The 26,171-nt window shown below is 50.8% G+C and overlaps 1 protein-coding gene across 2 annotated transcripts; it reads left to right on the forward strand.

Moving 5' to 3' along the window:
* The first annotated feature begins 2 nt into the window (after nt 1-2).
* Nucleotides 3-24,901, forward strand: Rrp1 (ribosomal RNA processing 1). Of its 2 annotated transcripts, none has more exons than XM_050138698.1 (15): nt 3-132; nt 12,497-12,567; nt 12,808-13,130; nt 13,937-14,019; nt 14,817-14,874; nt 16,592-16,677; nt 18,115-18,176; nt 19,832-19,961; nt 20,046-20,110; nt 20,251-20,477; nt 21,893-21,972; nt 22,881-22,978; nt 23,176-23,195; nt 23,846-23,962; nt 24,347-24,901. In XM_050138698.1, exons 3-15 carry the CDS (start codon nt 12,998-13,000, stop codon nt 24,547-24,549), a joined length of 1,362 nt encoding a protein of 453 aa, XP_049994655.1. In that variant the 5' UTR covers nt 3-132; nt 12,497-12,567; nt 12,808-12,997; the 3' UTR covers nt 24,550-24,901. The 2 variants fall into 2 exon arrangements, with proteins under 2 accessions (XP_049994655.1, XP_049994664.1); XM_050138707.1 differs by having other exon boundaries at nt 24,362-24,901.
* Nucleotides 24,902-26,171: the final 1,270 nt, after the last annotated feature.

Raw genomic sequence — 26,171 nt, forward strand, 5'->3', positions numbered from 1 at the left:
AGGCGGGGCGGGGCGCTGCACCCACCAGCTTTCCAGTGTCGTCACCCTCGGTTCTAGGCTGTCACGAGACCGAGACTGGTCGTGGGTGGAGTGTGAGTCCTAGTGGAGACCCCACGCCCCTTCCCCGAACGGGTAAGTGGGGTTGAGATGTTGGGAGTAGTGATCGCCCCTTAATGGCGCGAAGTGACTGCCGGAGTATTTCTTTTTTTTGGGGGGGGGGGGGGTTTTTTTTTTTTTTTTTTTCGAGACAGTGTTTCTCCGTAGCTTTTGGTGCCGGATTATTTCTGATTGTCCTAGGAGCATTCAAATCCTCACACAGGATGCAGGCGTAGGGGGAGGCTCATTCTTTTCATGAAGTGGGTAGACACGAGTCCAGCCTTGGCCGTGTCGATTCCCCTTTGCCCTGTGGTCATGAAGTGGGGGGGGGGCTGGGTGGGTCCCTAGCCTTCTTTCCGTGGGGTGGGCACAAAAACAGAGTTTGTGGGCCCTAATAACCCTATGAAACAAGAACCTATGGGGGGAGGGGTGTCCACCATGATCTGGGAAGTCAATTCTTCCTGAATGAAACGGGTGTGGACATACTTAGTTTTGTTGGGCCGTAAGGGCTTGGGGATCCTAGCCCCCACCACTGGGCACAGAGTGGGGTGGTCCATACCCCACTCTCTCATACCCAGCACAGGCGGGGAAGCATGAGGACCTCAGTATGCACTGTCAGTGGTCTTGCTTGATTGATTGTTAATCCTGAGATTCGCCAGAGAAAAACCGATTCCACCTTTTTGCCCAAATTAAAGCAAAGTATTTACTAAAAGATCAAATACTAACCAAGATGGAATTTGGTCAGGAGCACCACCTGGAAACAAGTCTTCCATAGGCCACAATAGCTTGCCATGAGGCAGCTGTTATTTTCAAGAACTACAACTCCCAGCATTCCAGGAGGTTACCCGGTTCTTGGGTAGGTGGGGCTTGCCGGGTAATTTAGGGTCTAACATGAGCTTCAGTCCCAGTTCCCTGCTGCTTGTTTTTCCATCTGCAAAACTGTCAGAATTTGAGGGAAAGGGGAGGCGGCGGTGGGGAAGAGACAGAAATTTTTAATAAATAAAAAAAAAGGTGAAAAAAAACCTGTCAGAATTTGATAGCTGGATTTGATGGTGCGCACCTATTTTCCCGGCCCTTGAGAGGCTAAGCAACCTAACCTGGTGAGACCTTGTCTTAAAAAACTAAAAAGAATTTGGGGCTGCAGAGGTAGCTCATCGTAAAGCTCTTGCCATGCAAGTGTGACAACCTGAATTTGATCCTCAAAACCCAGTTAAAGAGCCGCATTAGGGGCTGGAGAGATGGCTCAGCAGTTAAGAACACTGGCTGCTCTTCTAGAGGACCCTTTTCTTTGTTGTTATTTGAGACAGGGTTTCTCTATAGCTTTGGAGCCTATCCTGGAACTAGCTCTTGTTTGAGGTTGGCCTCAAACTCACAGAGATCTGCCTGCCTCTGCCTCTGCCTCCTGAGTGCTGGGATTAAAGGTGTGCACCACCACTGGTTCCCAGAACCCACACTGTGGCTCACAACCAACTGTAACTTTAGTTCCAGGGGACCCAATGCCCACCTCGAGCCTCTGTAGGCACCAGGCATGCAAGTGGTGCTTAGACACACATGCAGGCTGGGATGGTGGCAATAAAACCCAGACTAAGACAGCAGTTGGTACCAGGGACTGGGGGATTGTTGTGATAGACCTGAGGATGCTTTTGTTTGAAGGAATGTAGACTTTGGGACTTTGGACTAGAAAAGCAATTGAATGCTTTGAGTGGGACTTAATGGGCCGTACCAGGGGGATCATGGAAGACAGTGGCGCTGAGGGTGGTTTCAAATGTGGGGGCCTGGCTCTAGAGGGTTCAGAGAGGAGTCTTTGCATATGGCCTAGAGAACATTCTGTAAAATTTTGACTAAGAATGTGACTGTTTTTGCCCTTGTCTGAAAAGTCTTCCCGAGGCTAAAGTCAAGAGTTTTGGATTAGTTGTGTTGGCAGAGGAAACCTCAAAACAGCCTGGTATTGACTCTGTCCTGCGGTTATTAGTGTCCACTCTTATGAAGATCTATAATGAAACGGAGCAAGCTAAGGAAGGAAAGATACGAAATGTACAAGGAGAAATACAAATATAAATGTTATTTTTATTAAAATGTATTATACAGTTACAGATACATGTTCAAGTAGAAAAGGGGTACCAGGAAGTAGAATGGGGCTACACCTTGTGTCAGTTTAGAGAAACTCCTGATATTAAATGGAATAAAGGGAGTTGTGGATGACCTCAGGGCAAGATCCCACCCAGCTAAGCTTCTAATGTGCGAAAAGGAATTAAAGGAAAACTTAGGGCCAGGTGTGGCGGTGCACATCATAAACCCAGCTCTAGTTTGAGGCCAGCCTGGTCTACAAATCGAGTTTCAGAACAGTCAAACTTAGGCAATGAAGGAACTCATCAAAACAGAAAGCAGGTGAAGATGTGATTGTACAGGGGCCATGTTCCAAACCCAGCAAGCAACAGAACTTGGCGGCTTCACTTGTGTGGTTCTGGTTTTAGAGTCAAGGGTAGAAGGAAGGGGTTATGGAATTTCCCTCTACAACCAAGGAAAGCCACTGAAGCCAGGCATGTGTCAGGATTGTCCCTGAATGGAGGCCTAGAGAGGCCATTGTGTGAAATTATAAAGGTGAAGCTTAGATTGGTTTGGAGACCCCAAGATATTGAAGATGCCAGAGTCATGCGATACCTGCTGAGGGGTGGAGCCAGCTCACGAAAGGAGTTGGAGATCTGAAGAGTGCTTTGACAGAAGTGGAGATGCAAAGTTTGGAGTTCACCTGGCTGGTTTTTGGTTTCGCTTTGGTCCAGTGTTTTCTCACTATGCTCCCTTCAATGTTTTGGAACAATAATGTATATCCTGTGCCATTATATGTTGGAAGTATGTGATCTGCTTTTTTATTTTGATTTAAGAGGGGATTACATTTAAGAGATTGCATGAATCTCAGAAGAGACTTTGAATTTTGGACTTTTAAACAAGTTTGAAACTGTTATAGACTATGGGGACTCTTGAAGTTGAACTGAATGCATTTTCCATTATGATATGGCTACAAGCCTATGGGGGCCAGGAACTGGAATATGGTGGGTTGAATAAAAATGACTCCCATAGGCCCATAGGGAGTGGCATTATTAGGAGGTTTGGCCTTGCTGGAATAGGCGAGTCACTGGGGTCAGGCTTTGAGGTCTCAGATGCTTAAGCCAGGTCTAGTGTTTCAGTTTCTTCCTGTTTCCTGAAGATCAAGATACAGAACTCTCAGCTCCTTTTCCAGCACTGCGTCTGCCTACATGTTGATATGCTTCCTGCCTTGAAGATGATGGTCTAAACCCTGAAACTGTAAGCCAGCCCCTAGTTAAATGTTTTCCTTTATAAGAGGTGCCATGGTCATGGTGTCTCTTCACAGCAATAGAAACCCTAACTAAGACACAGGCAAAACACCCATATACATAATTTTTTTTAAAATTAAGACAGGTAGGATGGCTGGCATTTATAATTCCTACAGTGGACAGGAGACCAGTGAACCCCCAGGGCATGGCAGGTTAGCCAGCCTACCTTCATCAGTGAGCTAGATCTCAGGGAGAAACCTTGTCTCAAAAAACAAGGTGGGGAAAAAAACAAACAAACAAAAAAAACCCAAAAAAAACAAGGTGGGAGTCTCTTGAAGAATGGCACTTGAATTTCAATCCTGGTCTCCATGTGCTTGATTCCACATGTACACCCCCCCACACACACGCACACACGTGTGTGTGAGCACACATACACACATAATAATAATAATAATAATAATAAAGAATTTATTGTAGGTTAAGTTCCAACCTCAGAACTCTGGGAGGAAAAGGAGGAAGACGTGTTTCACCAGTTAAGGGTCTGCTGATGCGCTGCCCTGTCTTCAGTATTGAGGGAAACGATAGGAAATAGGATGCTGCAGGATAGGGGGCATGTGGGCCAATCAGCGTGCTGCCTCCCATGCTGGGATTGCACTGGTTGGCAGGCAGGGAACACTCGCATGAAGTAGACAGTGGGACTTTGCTGGGAACCCTCTACGTGAACCATCTCTGAAGGGGGAAGAGGGCTGACAAAAGGGAGGAAATGGATGCATTTTATTTTGCTTTTAATTTTTTTCTTTTGTGTGTGTGTGTTAGTGTGGGAACACATGGTCGAGCACACACATGTGCATGTTTGCACGTATGTGGGTGTATGTATGTGTATGTTTGTCCCTGTGCACGTGGAGAGGCCCAAGGAGGCCCTGTATCGGATATCCTCCTCAGACTGCTGTCAGCTTACTCGATGAGGCAGGTTCTCTCAGTTGAAGCCAGAGCGCACCAACACGGCTGTAGCTTGTGCCACAGCCACTTTAAATAGCCGGCTTGCTCCAAGGAACCCTAACACCAACCCATCTGTGCCTTTCCACCCTGTGAGAACGGTTATACCCACCCAGGGATTACGTGGGTTATAGAGAGCTGAACTCTGGCGCTCACTTTGTGTAGCGCTTTAACCTCTGAACCATCTCTCCAGCCCCTATCTGTTTTTCATTTTGACACAAGATTCCACTTGTGTCCCAGGTTGGCCTAGAAGTCAAGCTGCTCCAGCCTGGCCTTGAACTCCTCAAACTGCTCCTGCTACAGCCTCCTGGGTCCTGGGACTGCAGGCATGGGCCAGTGAGAAGTTTTAAGAGGCCGTTGCTATGCTGGGTGGTGGTGGCGCACGCCTTTAATCCCAGCACTTGGGAGGCAGAAGCAGAAGGATCTCTGTGAGTTCGAGGCCAGCCTGGTCTACTAGAGCTAGTTCCAGGACAGGCACCAAAGCTACATAGAAAACTTGTCTTGAAAAACCAAAGAGAGAGAGAAGCAGGCATTCTTTTTTAAGCCTAGAAATATGGAAGGGACCAGGAGAGGAGATGTGGACCACAGAGGGGTAGTGGTAGTCTTCCTCCCTTCAGCTGCTGACTCCGATCCTGACGGGGATGGGCCACAGAATGGCCCGGTGTCCTGTGCCTTTGGGATTTCCCCAGCAGACAGACAACTCTCTGTTGGCTCTGTCTTGCAGGTGCCCACACTTTCCAGTAGGAGGTAAACACCTGTGGAAACAGGCCGGCTAGCCCCAGTGAAAACATGGTTGTTTATCCAGGACTCACCGTGTGAGGGAGTCAGTGTGTCATTCCTGTGGGCAGAGACGGAGGCAGGCAGGAGAGGGGAAGGTGTCGTAGCTAGAACTGGCCATAAAAAAGTTGAATTCTTGCCTATTTCACTAGGCACAGCCTCTACCGGTGAGTTGTACCTTGGGCTCTTTAATTCAATTTTCATTTTGATATAGGGTCTAAGATGCCCAGGCTGGCGCTGGCCTTGAACTCATGCACCAAGTCACCCTTGGGCTTCGGATTCTCCAGCCTCAGCTTTCTGTGTAGCTGGGATTACAGGTCTTCGCTACCAAGTCTGCCCAGGAGATGACTTAGGGGTTGTCACAAGCAGGCTCTTGGCCCCACCTGTTGTCCGAGAGTTGAGCCTAGAGCTGAAAGATTGGGGCTTCTAAAACGCAGGATAAACAAGCCCACACATATGGACTTTGCTCAATTCTGCAAGACAGGAAGTGGGTCAGCATGAGATCACAAGGAGAAGAGGCTGGTGGCGTGGACAAACACACGTCATTCTGTGGCCGACATGAGCTATCTCCCATAGGCTGTGTCCCCAAGACTGTCTGACTACAAAGCAGACAGGACCCGCTCCCCCAGCCTTCAGAAACCAGCATGGAAGCACAGACCTGTCATTGCAGTGCTTAAATGACTGAAGCAAGATAGAAGATGTGGGCTAGCCTAGACTATCTAAAAAAATTATCATTATGCCCGCTCCATGAGCCCCCCAGAGACCACCAGGAGGCCAAGTTCATACGCAAAAGCAAAGAGCCTTTACTGCAAGCTTGGGCCGTCCGTCAGTTCCAACACAGCGATTGGATCAGGGGAAGCATTGGCGCTCAGCTATGGCAGAGTTTAAAGGAGTAAAGGATGAGGGGGTAGGGGATTCTGGATTCAGATTGGGCCTGAACTCCTGATTAGGCCGGAGTGAGGTCACAGAAGTCTGGTCAAACAGGGATTGGTACTGGCGTTGCTATAAGGAAATTGGCAATCTATATACAGGTTAGGTAAGCTATTCTCAATGTTCTGGAGCATCTCATACTTGTTTGTCTCAATTCCGTTTGGTCCCCTGCAGGTCCCCAGGTTTTTTCTGGTTATTGTGAGGGTGATGCCCAGACCTGTTAGCCTGCAGCCTGTCATGGCGGAATTAATGTTAAGTTGGGCCTCCTCGTATCAGATCCTTGCTTCGGGAGTGTATGGTGTCTGTACTGCTGGGAATAGTTTTATGACCCCAGTTCCTACAGATGAGACTAGACTGGTTAACTTGGACCCTAGGAATCCTATCTTCCTGCCCATTGCTAGGATTGTAAACACCTGCCCTCACGCCCGGCTTCTTTTATGGGAATCCAATTTAGGTCCTCAGGCTTGCAAGGCAAGCACACTGCCCCTGAGCCATCACCTTGGCCCTCTATTTTAAATATAATTAAAGTCTATTTTAAGGAATATTTCTATGTATTACGTTTCTATGTTGATGAACTTTTCTGCCAGAGATTCGTGCTATATCCTGCTAAAATTCTTGCCCAGGCTTGGTCTTTTTTCTTGTTTTCCACTTGGCAGAGACAAGCGGACCTCCAGGTCAGCCAGGGCTACACAATGAAACTATGGGGGATGGAGAGAGAAGAGAAGGGAGGGGAAGGGAAGGGAGAGAGATAAAGGAATAAGAGACAGCGGTAATGGACAGGGTGAGGGGGACTGAAGGAGACACGGGGACAGAGAGAGGACACCTTAGAGAAATCTCTCATAACTGCCACAGCAGGTGAGGAGCCTGCCCACAACTCAAAGCCAGCTTTGCGGTAGGCAGTAGGGCTGTTTGATCAGAGTGGCAGAAGGAAAGTCAATTGCCTACAGGTCCCTGGGGCCTCCATAGAAGGTAAAGAGCAGGGTGCAGGGGAGGCGTGGCCTGATTTCTGAGGGGAAGGGAAGGCAGCTAGACATGAACTCTAACTTTTCCAGCCTTTTCATTTACATAATAAACAAAATAAAAATAAATAAAAACAAGAGGAACAATTCCATAGAGAAGGGAGGTAGAGGGGGCACCAGGGATGGTGGGTGTCAGGACCCAGGAATTTCCTTCTTAGTGTTTTTCATAGTGGTTTTAGTCTCTCCTGAAGACCCATGATCCTGACTGTTCAGCCTTGTCAGGCTTGAAGACAAGACCCAGGAGTGAGCGCCTAGCCACGTGGGGCGTGAGGTGATATTTCCACACACAGAAGTGACGTGTGGCTGCAGAGGAGCTGTTGCTACACTCCCAAAGAAGACAGAACCCCATGAGAACGGCAGCAAGTCACACGTGTGTGTCCTAGCTCCGACAGGTGACATCAGTGAGGGAGAGTTAGAATTCCCTAGCTCCTAAGCCAGATACTGAATCAGGCTATTTTCATATGTATGTATGTATGTATGTATGTATGTATGTATGTATGTATGTATGTATATGAGACCTTTCAGAGTGCCTCCTAATTGACCTCACACCTCTTCTTAATAAGTTTCATTCAAAAATTTGTTACCAGAAATTCCGGGGAGCCTACATACACCTCCTGATCTATACCTATGTTTATTCCTTCAATAAGTGGGGGTGTTGTGGAACGGGGTTTCTCTGTGTAGCTTTGGTGCCTGTCCTGGAATTAGTTCTTGTAGACCAGGCTGGCCTTGAACTCGCATAGATATGCCTGCCTCTGCCTCTGGAGTGCTGGGATTAAAGGTGTGTGCCACACTGCCTGGTTTAAGATGTGTTATGCTGTTTATGTTGTGGAATATTTGTTTAATGATGCAAAGATGTATTGCATTCTTTTATGTTACATTTGTTTAACTCTGTGAAGCTGTGTTACCTTGCCTGTCTCAAACACCTGATGGTCTAATAAAGAGCTGAACAGCCACTAGAGAGGCAGGAGAAAGGACAGGCGGGGCTGGCAGGCAGAGAGGATAAACAGGAGAAATGAGGGATCAAGGAAAAGAGATCAAAGAGTGAGAAAAGAGTACAGCCACAGAGTTAGAGTGAAAGGAACATTACAGAAGCAAGGAAAAGAAAAGGCCCAGAGGCAAAAGGTAGATGGAGGGGGGATAATAAGTTTAAAAAGCTAGAAACCAGGTAAGCAAAGGCCGGCCATTTGTAAGAAAGACTAAGACTCTGTATGATTTATTTGGGAGCTGGGTGGTGGGCCCCCCAAAAGCCAAGAGTAAAACAACCAACAACAGCAGGCCAGGCTGGTCTGGAATTCAGAGATCCATCTGCTTCTGCTGGGTGGGACTAAAGCCCGCTGCCACCACGACGACCTTAAACAACTGATTGGTTTGTAGACTGTCCTCTAGTCTGCCTGCTAACTCAGTTCACCCAAACTGCTGGTCATTACCTTACCTCATGTGTAAAGCCAGATGTTGTCCTCTGCTTCTGAGACTCCCGTCTGGTAACCTGGTAGAAGATAAGGACTAAGAGCCGGGCGGTGGTGGCGCACGCCTTTAATCCCAGCACTCAGGAGGCAGAGGCAGGCGGATCTCTGTGAGTTCGAGGCCAGCCTGGTCTACAAGAAGATAAGGACTAAGATAAGACTATCCTAGTCCTTCTGCACCCAGAGTCTTGAATTCTGCATCCATCATCCCTTGAGTCTCCTCTGCCTCTGTTTCCTATAAAGCCACCCTCTGTTTCACACACATGTGGCTGCGAATGTTAGATCCCAGATCCCCCAGCTGCGCCACCCCTCGACCCAGGCCAACCTGCCCTGCAGCTCTGGTCTCTACTTGAGGACCCAGGCCAGAGAGCTCAGGTAAGCTTGGACCTGGCTGTCCACACCTCTTCTCCTTCAGAAGATCTTTCTCTGGGTCCCTCTCCTGTAGTAGACCACACTGAAGCTGAGCAGTGAGCTGGGATCTTGGCTGACTCCCTGTTTGATAGCACCCAACCCTGGCATCTACAGGAAAATAAAGTTTCTTCCATTACCTGAAGTTTGGAGAATGTCAATGCCTTGGAGCAGCTGCTTTCTCCATGTCCATTGTAGAACATTCCAGCAAATGTACTCGGGCAGCTGATTCTGGACAAGCCTGACCTGAATAAACACTGGTCTTTGTTCTTGAGATTTGCTCTGGTTAAAAGCAATTAATGACTAACAACCAGTGTTGTTCTTGAGATCTGAAGACTTCACAAGCATCTTGTGACCAGACCGTTAGAAGGAGGTTTGTTGTGGTGGCCTGAACAGGCATGGGCCCCATAGACTCACGTGTTTGAATGCTTGACTCATAGGGAGTGGCTTTGTTAGGAGCTGTGGCTTTGTTGGAGTAGGTGTGACCTTGTTGGAGGAAGTGTGTCATTGTGTGTGTGTGTGTGGGGGGGCTTTGAGGTTTTACAAGCTCAAGTTTTACAAGCACAGTGTCTCCTTCTGCTGACTGTGGATCAAGGTGTAGAACTCTCAGCTCCTTCTGCACCATGTCTCCCTGCACGCCACCATGTTTTCTGCCTTGACGATAATAGACTAAACCTCAGAAATGAATGCCAGCCCCAATTTAACGTTTTCCTTTATAAGAGTTCCCGTGGTCATGGTGTCTCCTCGTAGCAATAGAGACCCTAACTTATTTGTGCTATCAGCCCCAGAGGCCAGTGAAAAGGTGCCCACTGGTCTGTGATCACCTGTCTCCTAAACTGGCAAAATCAGCCTACTGGCAAGATGGACGTTTGATGTTATTGTATATTAGATGCACAGGATGGTGGGTTCATTGTGATATATTGTGAGACGTGTGTACGATGTGCTTTGCCCATTCCTCTCCTCCCCTGTCTAGAGAGCCCCCATCTCAAGGCACTTTTGCCTGTTTTAGGATGGCAGATGACTGTGCACTTGGGTGTGCATGTGAATGGCACCGTCCACCCAGCCCCACCCAGGAGGCATGGACTCACAAATAATTTACTCCTGAAAGTAAAGAGTGCCACCCTAGAATTTTAGCACAGTAAACTCTACCTGCAGGAGCACGTGGACCTATTAAAAATCATACCAGCAAAGGTAGGCCAAAGGACTTATTTACATACCAATCAATATAGTGATATTTTGTTTATGATCTAACAAATAAAGCTCGCCTGAAGAGCAGAGTGCAAAGCTAGCCACTCTAGTCAGCCATACAGGCCAGGCAGTGGTGGCGCACACCTTTAATCCCAGCAGCCATACAGGCCAGGCAGTGGTGGCACACACCTTTAATCCCAGCAACCACTCTAGTTAGCCCTAGAGGCTAGGCAGGGTTTTGCACATCCTTAATCCCAGCACTAGAGAGGGATATAAGGTGGAATGAGACAGGAACTCACTCTCTTTCAGTCTGTAGGTTTCATAGAGGTAAGAGCTCTCTAGTGGCTTGTCTGCTTTGTTTTTCTAATCTGTGGCTAGGTTTTTATTAATCATGCTACACACCAAGGGATGAGTGTGCCTGCTTTACCTGGACCCCATGAAGAAGACACATAACATGTGATGCCTCCACTAACTACTATGTTGTATGTCTGGCCATACATTGTATGTGTTGGGGGCCGACAGGAGAGAGCGCTTGACCGTCCCATGGGCTTCAGTTTAGCTTGGTCCCTGTTGTTGATGTGTCCACCTACTCATCTATCTGGACCTGCTGTCGGTCTGTCCATTGGGTCATTCAGCTGGACTCTACCCTGCCTTTGATTCTACGGCACCTCATTGTTGTTGTTGTATTTTGAGACAGGGTTTCTCTGTAGCTATGGCTGTCCTGGAACTTGTGTTGTAGACTAGGCTGGCCTGGAACTCACAGAGATCTGCCTGCCTCTGCCTCTCGGAGTGCTGGGATTAAAGATGTGCGCCACCACCGCTCGGCTCCAGCACCTCATTTTCACACTTGCCCTGAGGCTGCACACTGAACACAGGCAGAGCCTCCAACAGGGTTTTATCTGAAAGCTTTGTGCCCTGGGACTTTTCTTGTGTCTGTTGGCTCCCCACCCTCACTTCTGTCTCTGTTGGGACTCTCTGAGACTCCTTGAACTCTGCCCTGGCTCCTTTAACCCTTTGTGGCCATGTCATCACAGACATGTTAAGAACTCTAATGCCTCAGCCCCATGGGCATGGCAAAGCTTTCCCCAGGTGAGCTTCTTCTAGAAGGACGATGAAACTTTCCTTCCGGGATCATGTGCGAGTGATTGACTAGTGTACAAAGCCTTCGATGTTTATGGTCTGAGACTGCACACCTACAGAGGCCACCTATGGAGATGAGTTACCTCCCCTCCCTATGCTGGACATAATAAACAAGCTGAGGTTCCTGGTCACAATGGTAGTAGGTGTCTCCATCAGAGTGCTCTTACCTCATCCGACTCCACCCTTCTGTACGTCTGTCTGTGAGTCCATCCTTTCTTTATTCTTTCACCACCCTTAGCCAGAGTTTCAGGACCCAAGCCAAGAAGGACTTTGCATATGCATATATGTATAGGTAGATATATTTACTGTGTGAGGTGTAGTGCGCCATCCGGCTGTTAATATTAAGAATTTAAGATAGGCCGGGTGTTGGTGGCGCACGCCTTTAATCCCAGCACTGGGAGGCGGAGGCAGAGGCAGGCGGATCTCTGTGAGTTCGAGACCAGCCTGATCTACAGAGCTAGTTCCAGGACAGGCTCCAAAGCCGCAGAGAAACCCTGTCTCAAAAAACCAAAAAAAAAAAAAAAAAAAGAATTTAAGATAGCTTGCCTGAATCTGCCAGGAAGGAAAATGGGATGCCTCTGAAAGTTGCTGCTGATGTGGTTTATCGGTTCAATAAATTCTGACACTGTGGAAAGTACAGACTTGTCTATGTTCCTGTCATAGTGCTTAGACAGGCTTAGACATGCCCTGTCCCCCTCCGGTTGCTCCACTTCCTCTTCAGATAACGCTGGACATCAGTTCCTTCGTCTTCCCCAGCATTTAACTTTCCAAATAAAGCGACCTTCCTTGTCTGTTACTTTGATCCCGGGCTTAGCTGACCTATGGTGTGGCAACCAACTGGGAATCTTAAGGTAACACTAAGCCCAAATTTCCGCTGGTCTCGTGAATCTCCCCAGCAAGTCCTCAGACTTGTGATGGTCTTGTGAAACTCTAGGGTACACCAAAGAAATCTGCAGTCGTTTTGTATTCTAATCTGACATATCAGACGTTGGGCTACATGGAGGCTTTTGTAATTGTGTCCCAAATGGCTGTCATCACAACACCCTAACCAGGGCACACTCAAGTTTTGCACACTCTCTCTGCCCTCTCTAGTGTATGTATTTGCCTGGCCAGTGTAAGGATAGTGTTCTGCACCTTATCCTAAAACCTGAGTTATGTTCGCTTTCTTGCTTTTCTCTCTGTCAAGGAAAGCGGATCGTCTCCAACAGGCTTGGCGGAGTGGATTTCCCTGGGAACCCGGATTTATCTGGACTCTGGGTAAGGCCCACAGTTCTCAGTGGTGTAGGGAGAGGATGCTCAGCGAGGGGCGGCTTCATGCAGCCCTCCAGGGATGGGCGTTGTAGTTATGGACAGGTCAAGACCTTCTTGTAATGCAGCATCGCTGCTGCGCGCTGTGCGTGTTTTTCCGTAAAGAGGAGGGGGAGCCCAAGACAATGCTCTGACCCTTCCAAGAATCAGTTGCCCCAGCCAGACGCCAGGTTTTCATTTTCACTGCAGGCGGCAGTTACGCCTCCAGGCCACTGAGGGGGCAGCAGCGTGCGTCGGCATCGTCCGGGACATTTGACGTTTCGCTGTGCTGTGTCGCCGCAGTGTGACGTTAGCCGTGGTGTCGTGCAGACGCGTGCAGACGTGACGCATCACTCGGTGGCGTTGGAAGCGCTGAGTGCGTGGTCTCAGGGTCCTCATCATGGTTCCAGGGTTGCCTCTCCCGCCGGAGGTCCAGCTGGCGCAGCGCCTGGCCGGCAATGAGCAGGTGATGCGGGACCGCGCGTTGCGGAAGCTACGGAAGTACATCATGACCAGGTCGCAGCGGGCCACAGGTACGCGGGAGGGCAAGCTCGGAACCTCCGCCGCGTAGGCCCCGCGGGGCCTGGTGCGTAGGCAATTCTGGACCAGGCCGTCCGCGTCGAGCTGCGCGTCGAGCTGCACGCCTTTCCTTCCTCCGTAGCTCGCTCGTGCTCTGAGGCCCTTACCAGTGTTCTGTGTACCTAACGGAGTAGCCTTGAGTTTCCCAGAACACTCCTTTTGCTGAGTGCTTTCTATGCTTACGGTCCTCGAAGGGCAACCCCCTCCCAGCAGCCTCAGCTTCTTTTGGATATCCCTTCACTGATGCAAATTCTAGATTACTTTAACAGTGATTTGGTCGAGGTCAAAGCCCTAGGCTTTAGGACACAGGGTAGTTTTCCACGCTGCAGCCAGAGAACCGCAAGTCTGGATGAGCCTCACTGAAAGATGGTTATGTCCTTTGCTAGTAACTTTCACTGTTTAATCTCCGAGATGTAACAGAAAGGCTACAACTCCTTGGTCTAACACTGGCTTAATTATCACTGCGTTCTCTGTGGGCCACCATCCTGTTCGGAATGTGTGGCGGTTCTGAGTTTTGACCCTGTGGGACTGATACCTGTCTTTTAGCTGGTGCGGAAGCTACAGGGCTACAGGGGGAGTTCCCCTAGTCACAGGTACTGCACCTCTGTTGGAGAATGTTTTGGGGAGGGGCTGGCTGCCCAGTTCCTGCCCGATGATAAGATTCTGGAGTAGCTTAGGCAGTCATGCTTCCTTCCAGCTCGGAAGAGCAGGTTCCAGGGTCTTCTGAACCCACTGACTATTGACTGCTCTTGTGATTCAGGGGCTTTCAATACAGAGGAGATGTTGAAGATATGGAAAGGGCTGTTTTACTGCCTGTGGATGCAGGACAAGCCGCTCCTGCAGGTGAGTGCCTGGGAAGGTACTAGACAGGAGTGGATGGCAGGCTGATGGACATGTCTTTGTCCTCCCTGTAACATAGCCAGAGACTTGGGTAGCGCCACTCAGCTATATCCCTTGTTGTGTGTGGCTGGCAGAACCGGGGCCTGTGTTGGAAGGTCCCGGCACTTGGGAAGGACGGGAGTGGTTGGCTGACAGAGCATCTTAGTGATGTGGTGGGAAACAGTGTAGGCCAGGGTGGGCTGACGTTGGAAACCCAGTACTGATATAACGGAAGTAAGGGCCGAATCCAGGTCTCCTGGGAGGCCATTTCTCCTGCAGGCCTTTTAGACCAGCAGTTCTCAGCTCCTGAATTGTTTACCAGTTGGAGGGGCCTTACATGCAGTTTCCTGACCCATATTCTTGTGCCTGCTGAAACAACCGTCTCTTTAGGGGGATGTGCTGGGATCTTAGCCAGTATACTGGGTCATGCTTGACAGTGAGAGACAGAAAGATAGAGAATGATTGTTGTGTCTACTCGGCCCCGTTTCCTGCTAGGAAGACAGCTGTGTCTCAATCCTTTCCATCTTGCCATGCTGTCTGGGGCTGTCCCCTCGTTTGCAGGGCCGCTGCCTTAGGAGGCCAGCATTGTTTATTGGGAGAGTCCGATGGCTTCCACAGAGTAGGCCTTTTGCAGCTTGGAGGCCCCTGGATGGAGGCCAGCTGGCAGCTGGTTCTTCGTGTGGAGCGAGTGGGCATCGGTTGTGTTTGCTGCCTGAGCTCAGTGCTTCAGGGCTGACACTGCGCTTCATTTCCCCTCACAGGAAGAACTAGGAAGGACCATTTCCCAGCTCGTCCATGCTTTTCAGACCACAGAGGCACGTGAGTACAGCCCTGAAGCCAGGCCTGTTCCTGTCAACACCAGAGTCGCTACACCACCCAGTGCTCAGCCTGTACTCATCAAACAGACAGGGCTCAGGAGTGAAAGGCAAACATACAGAGAACATACAGAAAAGCATACATACATACAACATATAGAGAAAAGCTCAGTGTCATGATACCATCATGTTTAGGTGGTTTCCACCTGATAGCTACAACAGTCATTGTATTATTCATTCATTCATTCATTCATTCATTATGTTATGTGCATTGGTGTTTTGCCTGCACACATGTCTGTGTGAAGGTGTTAGATCTTGGAGTTACAGACAGTTGTGAGCTGCCATGTGGGTGCTGGGAATTGAACATAGGTCCTCTGGGAGAGCAGCCAGTGCTCTTAGCTGCTGAGCCAGTGGTTCTCATCCTTCCTAATGCTGCGACCCTTTAATTCATTTCCTCGTGTTGTGCTGACCCCAGCCGTAAAATTATTTTCATTCCTACTTCATAACTGTAATTTTGCTACTGTTATAAGTTGAAATGTAAATATCTGTGTTTTCTGATGGTCTTAGACTACCCCTGTGAAAGGGTCATTCAACCCAAGGGGTCCCGACCCATAGGTTGAGAACCACAGTCTTAGAGTATTTCCTAGCTCTTCTGCTTTTCATCCATATCCCATACCCTGCTTGCTTTTTAAAATCCTGAGGTCCAGACCCTGGCTCTGGCCAGCCCAGCCCTGGGGCATAGCCTTGCTCGGGGCTCTGTGCTGCTCTGAGGGCCGTCCTGACAGAGAAGCTGGATGCTTGTGTTCATATCCTCAGCGAGCTGGGCTTTAGTTGTAGTAGACTGAAGTTGGCAGATTGAGGGAGTATATGCGCATTTTCTGAGTTGGGAGATCTCTCCTCCCATCTCTCTTTTGGAGACAGGTTCTTACTGTGGAATTCAGGCTGACCTTGAACTTGGGATCCTCCATCATGGATGTGTGTCATGGATATCTCTTTAATTGCATGTAAAAGATAGAGTGGATCTGAGCTCCCTACTCTGCTCTCAGAGAACTGGCAGGAGAGTTGCTTTGCTGAGCACAAAGCTGGCCACTTGGTGACACTTCGTGATCTAGTCACCAGACCACTGGGATCGAGTTGTCTTCCTTGTGTTCAAGTACCAAGAGTTCCCAGGGCTAGTTACTCCTTGTCCTGCAGATGGCGCCTTCCTCTGTTTGGGTGAGATCCCACCTCAGGATCTACTTTAGTGCCCCAGCACAGTTCCCCTGTTTACTCTGGTTGTGTTTTACAGTACCAAGGGTTTAGACATGGGGTACAGTTTAGAATCTGTGTCCTATATCTGACCCATCTGTTACCTGCAGGACTAAAGGATCTAGCTGGGTCAGCGCCAGGCCTCTACCTACAGTTCTGCTTCGGTAACGTCTTGCTGAAGGTCTAGCGTGGGTGTCAGGAGGTCCTCAGTGCAAGCCTAGGCAGGGACATAGAGGCCTGGGAAGGATGTTTGCAGCAGTAGTCACTCCTTTTCCCAGTCCCCTGCTTCCTTGTGCATTTGTTCAGATCACAGAGTGACAGCTTGATCTGAACCGTGTTGCGTGTTTTCTCTGTGGAGCCTGGAAACTTCTGCTTCTGAGCCTGTGAGAGAATACACAAGCAGGGAGTTCCAGGGTTGCCCGAGAGGGACTTCCTCATGGCTCTGGTGATGCGTGTGTGCTCTCTCCCTCTAGAGCACCTGTTCCTGCGGGCGTTCTGGCAGACCATGATCCGAGAGTGGGTGGGCATCGATCTACTGCGCCTGGACAAGTTCTACTTGGTGAGACACAAAGCAGGTGACCCATGAGCCCTGCGGTGAAGGCGTCAGCAAGGGCTGGTTTGGGATGCACAGCTGCAGTGCTGCTATTGCTTGAAGTGTCCCCATCTTGAGGGTCAGTAGGAGTTCAGAGAAGGAACCTTGCAGCTTTCCTAAAGGAGCCAGCCATTGTGATTTCCAGTAAACCCTGGCCCCAGAACTTGGCAGGAAGGGGACTGAGTGAAGATCCCTTCTAGCTGAGGGCTTGGCTCCTGGTTTGTTTGTTTGTTTTCCTTCTTCTGTGTTGTGCTTTTCTTGTCCAGTGAGTTGCATAGGAATAGAGACCTGAGTTCTGTGGGCTTGCCTTGTGCCGTGCTTCTCATGCCCCGGTGGATTCACAGACTTGTCCTTCCCTGTAGTGCTGGAGCCTGCCCACAAAAACAGATTGAAGATGGGCTGTGTGTGCTGTGGGACTGTGGCTACATGTGGGGTCCAACACCTCCTGTAGCAGGGAGTGGGTCTGTGGGGAAGGTCCTTTGTGGGGTGACTATGCTAAGTTGTAGTCTGCTAGGCTGTTATTTGCTGGGTCTCTGGTGTGGTAAATGCTGTTGCTTTCCAAGGCCCATTTAAAGATTCTTTTAAAGTGTGTGTGTGTGTGTGTGTGTTTCCTATATGTATGTGTACCACATGCATGCCTGGTGCCCTAAGAGATCAAAGAAGGCATCAGATCCTCTGCAACCATGAATGGTTGTGTGCCACCCTTAGGTGCTCTTAACTATGGAGCCATCTTTCCAGCCCCCAAGGTCCATTTCATCTTTGTACCATGTGTGACCAAGTCTTGCTTCATGGCTTTCTCGGTGTTAGTGTAGGTAGGCATAAGAGTCAGGCCTGCAGTGTCCTCTGGTGTGCTCTGTGCACCAAGGCTCTTAGGTTCCATTTCTCATCCGTTGTCTTTACTGTGGCTTGGATCCAGCGTGGACATATGATAAGATCTAAAGGCAAGAAAACTGCAGGAAACATTGAGCCTTGTCAAGGGATAGTGGGGCACCATGGGAAGACACTGAGCCTCGCTTAATGCTGCAGTGGTTCAGAGCAGGGTGTGCCTGTGTCTTGCTCTCTGCTGGGGAAAGGAGAGCTTGCAGGGAGTTAGGCCCAGCTTGGCTTTGTGGTGACTCCTGCTGTAGGAGGAGCCCAGTGTGTGTCCTGACCATTCTGCTCGGCTCTAGTTTGTGTTTCCCTCTTACTCAGGTCAGCCTGGCTTCCTGGTGCCCATGAAGCCAAGTGCAGAGCTTCGCTTTCCAGGCCCAGGGTCCAGAGGCCATAGTGTCATGTCCCCATATCTGCCCTGTCTGCGGCACTCCACCCTGGCATGCATCTTGGGACAGGGGTTTCTGGGACATGGGCAAACTGGGTGGCCTATTAACTGTCCTCTCAGTAACATGAATCTCTTTTGTGTCCAAGCTCATGAGGCTGGTCCTGCGTGAGTCACTGATGACCTTGAGAACCCGCAGATGGGAACAAAGGTGGGTCCACACTGAGTCAGATCTCACAGGCCGGTTGGCAAGAGGACCTGTAGCCTCTGGCTCATCTCAGGATTCCTGAGTTTCTCTTGTGATTCTTTGTTGTAGGGAGGTGGTGGCCTTTGTGTTTCTTGGTGCCACAGTGGTGCTAAATTAAGTGACTTTTGTGAAGTACTAAAATGGTTCAGATGATGCTGTCTTCTCTGAACTGTGCCATCCCAGTCATGTCTACAGCTGGGCAGATTATGTGTGCTGGTCATACACATATGCAGCTGAAGCCCCCCGCCTTCCCCCCAAGACAGGCTTTGGAGTCTGTCCTAGAACTCGCTCTGTAGACCAGGCTGGCCTTGAACTCACAGAGATCCCAAGTGCTGGGATTAAAGTCCTGTGCGGCCACCACCTGGCACCTAAGCAGTTACTTTTTAACCCCTATTAAGTACTTTAGGATCTGTGGCTCTTAGTCATTCCAGGGCTCAGTTGGGGATACAGTAACTTACACAGAATTCATTTTGTTTTAGTTAATGTTCTCTGATTTACTGTTGTGACTTCCTCATGGTAACAGTGCTGTTTTTGGAGAGCATCCTGAAGGGCCCTGGTCCCTACCTGGTCTGTGTGGAGCCCATGCTGTGTGTTTGGTGTGGCACAGTCTGGCTCAGGTGTTTCTGGTGTTTCCCACATGTGGTAATGCCATCTGGAGCTTGCCTGTCTCTGGTCTCTTGTTGGGTTTTGTGCCTCATCTTGCTATTGGGCTCTTCTGCCCCTGAGCCTAGTAAGTTATTGCTTTTCCTTTCTGTGGTCAGTGACCGTTCAATGGAGCCATCCAGGCAGTCCTTAAACAGCATGTGCCACAGTTCTGGGCTGTCAGGGAGTCTACACTGTCAGCAGCCCAGGAGTTTTGTGTGCACCCAGGCTGCTGAAGACTGCTCAGTCTCTGGTACTAGTCCAGGGCTCTGAGACAGTCTTTCCCAGTGGTCCACATCTTTCCCAGTGCTGCGGCCCTTTAATGCAGTCCCTCATGCTTTGGTGACCCCTAACCATAAGATTGTTTTCATTGCTACTTCATAGCTGTAATTCTGCTCCTGTTATGATTCATAATGTAAATCTCCATGCTTTCTGATGGTCTTAGGTGACCCTTGCCGAGGGGGGTCATGACCCACGTGTTAAGAACCACTGGTCTAACCTGTGTGCCAGATGCACAGATTCCTCATGTTGCCAACCAGCTGGCCAGATGGCAGGGCCTGGGAAGCCAGTGGATGGCCTGTAGGCCTAGCCCTTTTGACACACCTTCCTCTTGGCCTCTGGTCTTTTCTGACCTGCACATTTTCCCAAGTAGAGAGGAGCAGCCCACAGAGCATCTGAGTGGCCGGATTCCCACTTTTGTCTTGAAGATAGGACAGGCTTGTGTATGTTCCAATGTGGTATGGCCAAGAGGGACTTGTTTTGTCCTGTGTTCTGGTGCTAGCTGTGGCCACACAGACCTGGGCAGCAGGGCTCCTTTGTACTGCTCAGACCCAGACCTACTGGTCTTTGTCTATGTGTGTGAGAGGTCAGTTGTGCCTGTGGATGGCGGCTCCTCCAGAACCTGTGTGGAGGGAGCAGGGACACTGCTGACCTGTGGCCGACTCCATGGCTATCACTGTTTTTTCCTCTCTCCTCAGAAAAATTGAGCAGCTGCTGGAGTTGCTCACCACCGAGGTACTGCACCCTGACAGCCAGGCCCCCAATGGGGTTAAGAGCCACTTCCTTGAGGTCTTCCTGGAGGAGCTGACCAGAGTGGGCGCTGCAGAGGTAAAGTGGGCTCTGGTGAGGTCTGTGGGGTGGGGTGCATGTCCCAGCACAGAATACAACTTCCTTCTCTCGGTTTTTCCATAGCTCACCGCAGACCAGAATCTGCAGTTCATTGACCCCTTCTGCCAGATAGCAGCCCACACGAAGGAGTGAGTGGTGGGCGCTCCTGGGGTCTGGCCTTTCTCTTTTCCTCTCAAGCCCCAGTGGCCTTCGACTCTCCATGCTGTGAGAGTTGGCCTGGTGTCTGAGAGCCCGACCCAATGGGCTCTCTGGCATCTCCTCACCTCAGCTCCCTAGTTCTGCATAAGATCACTCGGTGTATCCTCGAGACGATTGTGGAACAGGCTCCCTTGGCCATTGAAGACCTAATGAATGAAGTGGACACACAGAGTGAGGAGGGCGAAGCGTCAGATGGTGGTGAGGAGTCAGATGGTGGTGAGGAATCAGATGGTGGTGAGGAGTCCTCAGAGGATGAGCAAGATCTGCAAGACACACCACCCAAGAGGCTACATGCAGGTGAGGAGCCCAGCCTGTCCTAGGCTGAGCCCAGGACTCTTGCTGGATTGTTCTGTCTCCTGACTGTCCTCTCCAGAGTTCACTGTAGGATGGCATACACCCCCCCCCCCCCCCCCCCCCTCCCTCCCTCCCTCCCTCCCTCCCTCCCTCCCTCCCTCCCTCTCTTTCCTTTCCTCCAAGACAGGATTTCTCTGTGTAACAGCCCTAGCTGTCCCGGAACTAGCTTTTGTAGACCAGGATGGCCTTGAACTCACAAAATCCGCCTTCCTCTGCCTCCTGAGTGCTGGGATTCAAGGCTTGTGCCACCACCGCCTAGCCATGTTTGCTTTCTTAAGCCTGTTTTAGCACTTGACTCCCAGCTACCATCTCAGGTCCTGGAGTGCTCCCCTCTAGGCTATAATGTTCCCTGGGTCCTGCGTGGCACCCTGACCTTCCTGTTCACCAGGCAGCATCTGTCCTGTTCTGGTTTTGGTGGTGGCAGGGCTGGAACTCGGGGCCTTATGCATGAGGCAGCTGTCCTAGCATTGAGTCATGCCCAGGCCTCATGCTGCTCTCCCCTGGGATTCTCTGCTGTCCCTGCCCTTCTGGCAGTCTGTGTCTGACTATGTCTCAGCAAGGGACAAGTGAGTGCATTGCACGTTCTGCTTGTGAATGGCCCCTGAAGGGCTTTGGGTCTGGGCCAGGCTTCTGTTAACAGTGGGTCTGGCCCGGCTTCCTTTGTCTTGATGCTGTGGTCATGGACTCTCAGGGAAGGGGTTCTCTGCATCGCTGGTGTCCTCTTTCAGCTTTAGTGTCAGTGCCTGGCCATCCTGCGTGTCTCTTCCCTGTCTTTCTCGGTAGCCCGGTCATCCTAAGTTTCCTGGCACCTAAGGCACCTGGTCCCATTGGTGCCTGCTTGTGGCTCAGCAGCCACTCTGTACAGCAGACTGTCCTGCAACTCTTGTCCTTGCCAAAGTCCCCCAGCACCATTGTCCAGAAGTCCCTCACCTAAAGGTGATGCTGAGTGGTCTGTGGGAGTGTGTACCTATAATCTCAGCACTTGAGAGGCTGAGGCAGGAGAATTGCCCAAGTTGAAGGCCAGCTGGGCTATAATGGAGTGCCAGGCCAGCAGGCCCTGTCTTAACTTTGTTTCCTACCAAAGGCAGTGCTGTCAAAGTTCTCAGTGTCCTGAGCTAAGCTTGGTTCCAGTGTCCCTGGTCTGCCCTACTGCTGGGACGCCTGAATCTGCCTTTCCACCCAAGGTGCCTGCTGAGCACGCCTTTCCTCATCTCCGCACTCCCTGGACACCAGCTGCTTGTGCTCTCTCCAGCCTGTTCCAGGGCATGACCAAGAGGGTCCTCCGTGCCTTGGTGCTGGTATTGGGGCACCCTACACCAGGCACGGTACCTTGAGTTCAGTCTCCATTTTGTTTTTAGGCTCCGTATATAGGGCTGGACCTGAGGCATACATGGGGCATGTGTGGGATGACGAGGAAAACACTGGCCCTGTCCTCCAGGTAGGCAGCCATGTCTGGCCTCACTGACCAGAGGTGGATGGGTAGCCTTCATGGAGGGTGGCTTTGGGGAAAGGGTGGGTGATGGGCAACTGGGCAGCTCTTGGTAGGTGCTGAGAGGTTGACGCAAGGACTGAGCCAGTCTTGCTGCATCCCATATCCTTCCTTTTGCTTTGAGCAGGTGGGCTGCACTCCAGGTCTGACCCTGTCATTGGGGTGCTGGCTTTGAACAGGGTGATAACAGGCTTAGTGGTTTGCATTTGGGTTATAGCTCTGAGTCAGGTCAGGAAGTGGGGTCAGGGGGATTGGAAAGGTCAGATGTCAGTAGGCTTTAATACTGACGACCTATCACGTGAGTAAGTTTGGAGTAGTTTGGGTTAAATAAAATGTGTTGGGCTATTTCCACTGATTTTCTTTTTTTCCTGTCAGCTGTGTCTTAATCCCTGCACTCCAGAGGTGGGCTCCAGACCAGCCACTTAGTAAGACCCTGTCTGCTGTGGCGAGTAGGGAGTTTAGAGAGGACTTGGTCCCTGGACTCCAGAGGTGGGCTCCAGACCAGCCACTTAGTAAGACCCTGTCTGCTGTGGCGAGTAGGGAGTTTAGAGAGGACTTGGTCCCTGGACTCCAGAGGTGGGCTCCAGGCCAACCACTTAGTAAGACCTTGTCTCATAAAGACGATGAAATAAAGCGAAGAGCAGGCTGCCTTCTGAATCTGAGGCTGCTTTTGACTGTGTGGCCCTGGAGCAGGGTGATGTAGTCTGTCTGCAGGCCTTGCTGGAAGAGCGCTGAGTGTGTTGGGTCTGTTCTTGTGCTGAGCAGAGAATGGTCTGCTTTGACTGAGTGTCTCCTCAGCCCAGGGAGGCGGGGTATATGGACACTGACCATTGTTTTTCTTGCATCTTTTGAGACAGTTTGACTACGAGGCCATTGCTAACAGACTGTTCGCGCTTGCCAGTAGACAAAGCACCCCATCTCAGAACAGGAAGCGCCTCTACAGAGTGATCCAGAAGTGAGTCAAGAGACCTGGTCTCGCCCCTGCTGTTGTCCTTAGTGATGGTCAGCTGTGTCCTTACCACCCGGCCCCACCCCCACTGTCTTTGCTGTGTGTTGTTCTGTGAAATGGTCCCCCATGAGGACTGCAGGCAGTACTGATGTGGTCTGGCAGAGCCATAGCTGAGTGGTAACATTGTTGGTTTTCTCTTTCAGGTTTCGGGTCCTGGCTGGAGGTGAGGATCTGGTGGGCACTGGGGGGGGGCCCCCCCCCCCCCCCCCCCACTTAGGAAGCGCTAACGCTTGTGGGATGGAGTGGTTCCACACAATCCCTTAGGCATGAGAGGTCTCTGCAGAGGTCTGTGTCTTGGGAGAAGGGATCCACTCAGAGGCTGCCCAGCACTCAGTTGTCCTCTGCTTGCTGAGTGCTGCTCAGACTTCATTGCCATTCCTGGCCTCTGGAGCCTTGCAGCCTTTAACTGTCCTCTTCTGTCTTGCTTCAGCCTCTCTTCATTCACCAGAATGTGCCTTGATGCTTCCGGCAGGTCTGAGCTCGTGTCTAGTGTTTCTAGATGAAGTTCACACTGGAGAGTGTGTGTATTGTGTGATGGATAGGTTTTTACCAGTGTCCAGGAACCCCTGCAGTACAGAACGTCAGTCACCACTACACAGCATAAGCCTGTTTGAGGAATAGGCCTTGGCACTGTACATGTGGCTTGCCTTTCTGGATCTTCCTGGTTCCCAGCTGGGTCCGTGTGGACCTGTAATGTGGATCTCCGCAGCTTGGTCATCGCTGAACACACTGAGTCTAGTGTGACAGCAGACCTTGTGGAGGGGAGGTGATCCATGCCCTCAATCCCCCACTGTCACCCTGGTTCGTTCTCAGGCACTTTCCCAGATGATGATGTCCCTGAAAAAGCCTATAAGAAACTGCTGGAAGGGAGGCGGGGGCGGAAGAAGAGAAAGAATCATTTGTCCACGCTGCAGCCCCAGAACGAGCAAGGTAGGACCCTGGGTGGCAGTTAACATATGGATTGCCTCACCCCCTCTTCTCCCCTTCCCATTATGCACAGACGCCTGCAGTGTATCTGGCCTGGGGACCCTGGCACTCTTCCCCTTTTTAACCAGAAGCCCTGCAGTCTGTGGGGACTGCCCTCAAACTGTGGTGCCTGTGCTCTGCCTGGGCTCCCTCTCTCTGACCTTCCTGCAGCCTTTGAGCTGAGCCTCACCTGTCCTGTGTCCTTCACTGGTCCTCACCTTCACCACCCATGTCACTGTTGGTGTCCGTCCCCCCTTCCGGGTGTGTATGTGCTGGCTGTGGCTCTTTTGACTGCCCAGGACCTGTGGTACAGGAGTCGGGTGAGTGAAACACACCGTGTTGTCCCAGCTGCTTGTTCTGCAGGAGGAAGCGAGGCAGAAGCCTCAACTTCAGACATGAGCCCAGGGATGAAGAGGAGCAGGAGGGAGGATGAGAAGACTGGCCAAAGAGAGCCTCCTGGGAAGAGGAAGAAGCCTGGTGCTCCAGCAAAGGGGGCTGGTGCCCAGCAGCCAGCGAGGAAGAGGAAACAGCCCTTGCAGAGTGAGAAATGAGGTCATGGCCTAAGACGGCCATCGTCCTTATTGGCCCCTGGTTGTTGGGACAGGATACCTGGGCATGCCCCTGTAGCCCCTGAGTGCCATTTAGTGCTGGAATGCGCCTGCCTCAGAGCCATTGCTTACATACCAGAAACTCACTCCTAAGACTCATAGTTTCTTTCCCCTGTACTGTGTGCACACCTAATCCTAGCCAGAGGCCAGGGCGTCTAGAGTTTGAGTCCAGCCTGGGTCCCAGAGGCCTCTCTCCCCCAAAATAAGAAAAACGAAACTAGATAACTCCATCTGTGTGGGTACTGTCACCTCTGCCCTGGGCTGCCCATAAATAAACTATGGTCCTCAAAGCACACGGCTGCTTCTGCTCTTTGTGTGGACATCTGTGTGGGGTGGTAGGTGCCACTTCCTGGGCGGTGTGTATGTTTTTATCTACTTTGGTGTTTACATGTATCTGAGAACCCTTGAGAAGAGCCCTCCAGGCAGCTGTGGGTTGGGGCTCTGCGCTCCTGCCTCATGAACTTGGCACTGTTGAGGGTTTTCAGGAGGGTCCTGTGACTGAGGTGACAGGGCCATGGCAGAGAGGCCTGCTTGCTGCCATCACCCCTCTCTGGGACGTCATAGTGTGTCTGTGGCCACAGCATGTTTTGAGACCCCAGCAGGGGGCCTGGGCACAACTCGCCTGGGTTCTCATTCCTCAGAGAAGAGTAGACTCAGACCTGCTGCTGTGGGCTTGTCCTTCCCTACGGGTCCACCACTGGGGCAGCCAGGGTCCAGGTGAGGGGTCCTGGGAAGGACAGTACCAAAGCCACCTGTCTGCTCCTAGAGCTTGTGGTGACTTCAGCACCTTACAGATTAAGCTGGAGTCAGCATTAGGCAGTGTGACTTATCATTCTAAGGGAGGAACTGCCATGCTTAGCGTGTTCCCTGGGTATGGTGATACTCTGAAGTGTGGTTTCTTTGGTACCAAAGTCAGTGCTTAGTAGTAGGGTCCCTGGTGTTGAGTGAGGCCCTGGGGAAGGCCTGCAGCTGGCACCACCAATGAAGCCCTCTGTGCCTGCGCTTTTCCTCTGCTAAATGCCTAACTTCAGACATGAGTCACCGAGTCCCCTGCTGTTGACTGTGGATCTTTATTGATGGAGGTCAGATAGTTTTACGCACACCTGAGGATGGCGGCGGCTGCAAAAGTGGTAGTCTTCAGTTCCCTGTGTGAATGGCTTTGAGAGCAGTCACAGTCCACACCATGCACCCACTCTGTCTCATTCATGAGTTATTAGGGTACGTTCAGAAGTGGGCGACCAACCCAGTTAGCACATCAGTTATGCCTGGTGTGCCTTGGCTAGCAGCCCTCCCTGTGCTGGCAGCCTCGCTTGGATCCGTGTCACGTCTGCCAGCTCCCCTCTCTGCACATGTGTACTGAGGACTGCAGTACATGTCTGCCAGCTCCCCTCTCTGCACGTGTGTACTGGGGACTGTGCAGTACATATCTGCCAGCTCCCCTCTCTGCACATATGTACTGGGACTGTGCAGTACATATCTGCCAGCTCCCCTCTCTGCACGTATGTACTGGGACTGTGCAGTACATGTCTTTGCATCTGGCGGCTTTCACTTGGGTGTTCTCAGGG

This window comes from Alexandromys fortis, unplaced genomic scaffold (assembly GCF_014885135.2).
Source record: "Alexandromys fortis isolate MF-2015 unplaced genomic scaffold, M_Fortis_MF-2015_v1.1 scaffold_9, whole genome shotgun sequence".
Taxonomy (NCBI): domain Eukaryota; kingdom Metazoa; phylum Chordata; class Mammalia; order Rodentia; family Cricetidae; genus Alexandromys; species Alexandromys fortis.

Excerpts from the sequence above, each read along its gene's own strand:
- Rrp1 (XM_050138698.1), top strand. The coding sequence starts at position 12,998 with ATGGTTCCAGGGTTGCCTCTCCCGCCGGAGGTCCAGCTGGCGCAGCGC. Across the intron at positions 16,678-18,114 it reads GCCTGGACAAGTTCTACTTG|CTCATGAGGCTGGTCCTGCG; the intron begins GTGAGACACAAA and ends TTTGTGTCCAAG. Across the intron at positions 20,478-21,892 it reads ACCCAAGAGGCTACATGCAG|GCTCCGTATATAGGGCTGGA; the intron begins GTGAGGAGCCCA and ends TTTTGTTTTTAG.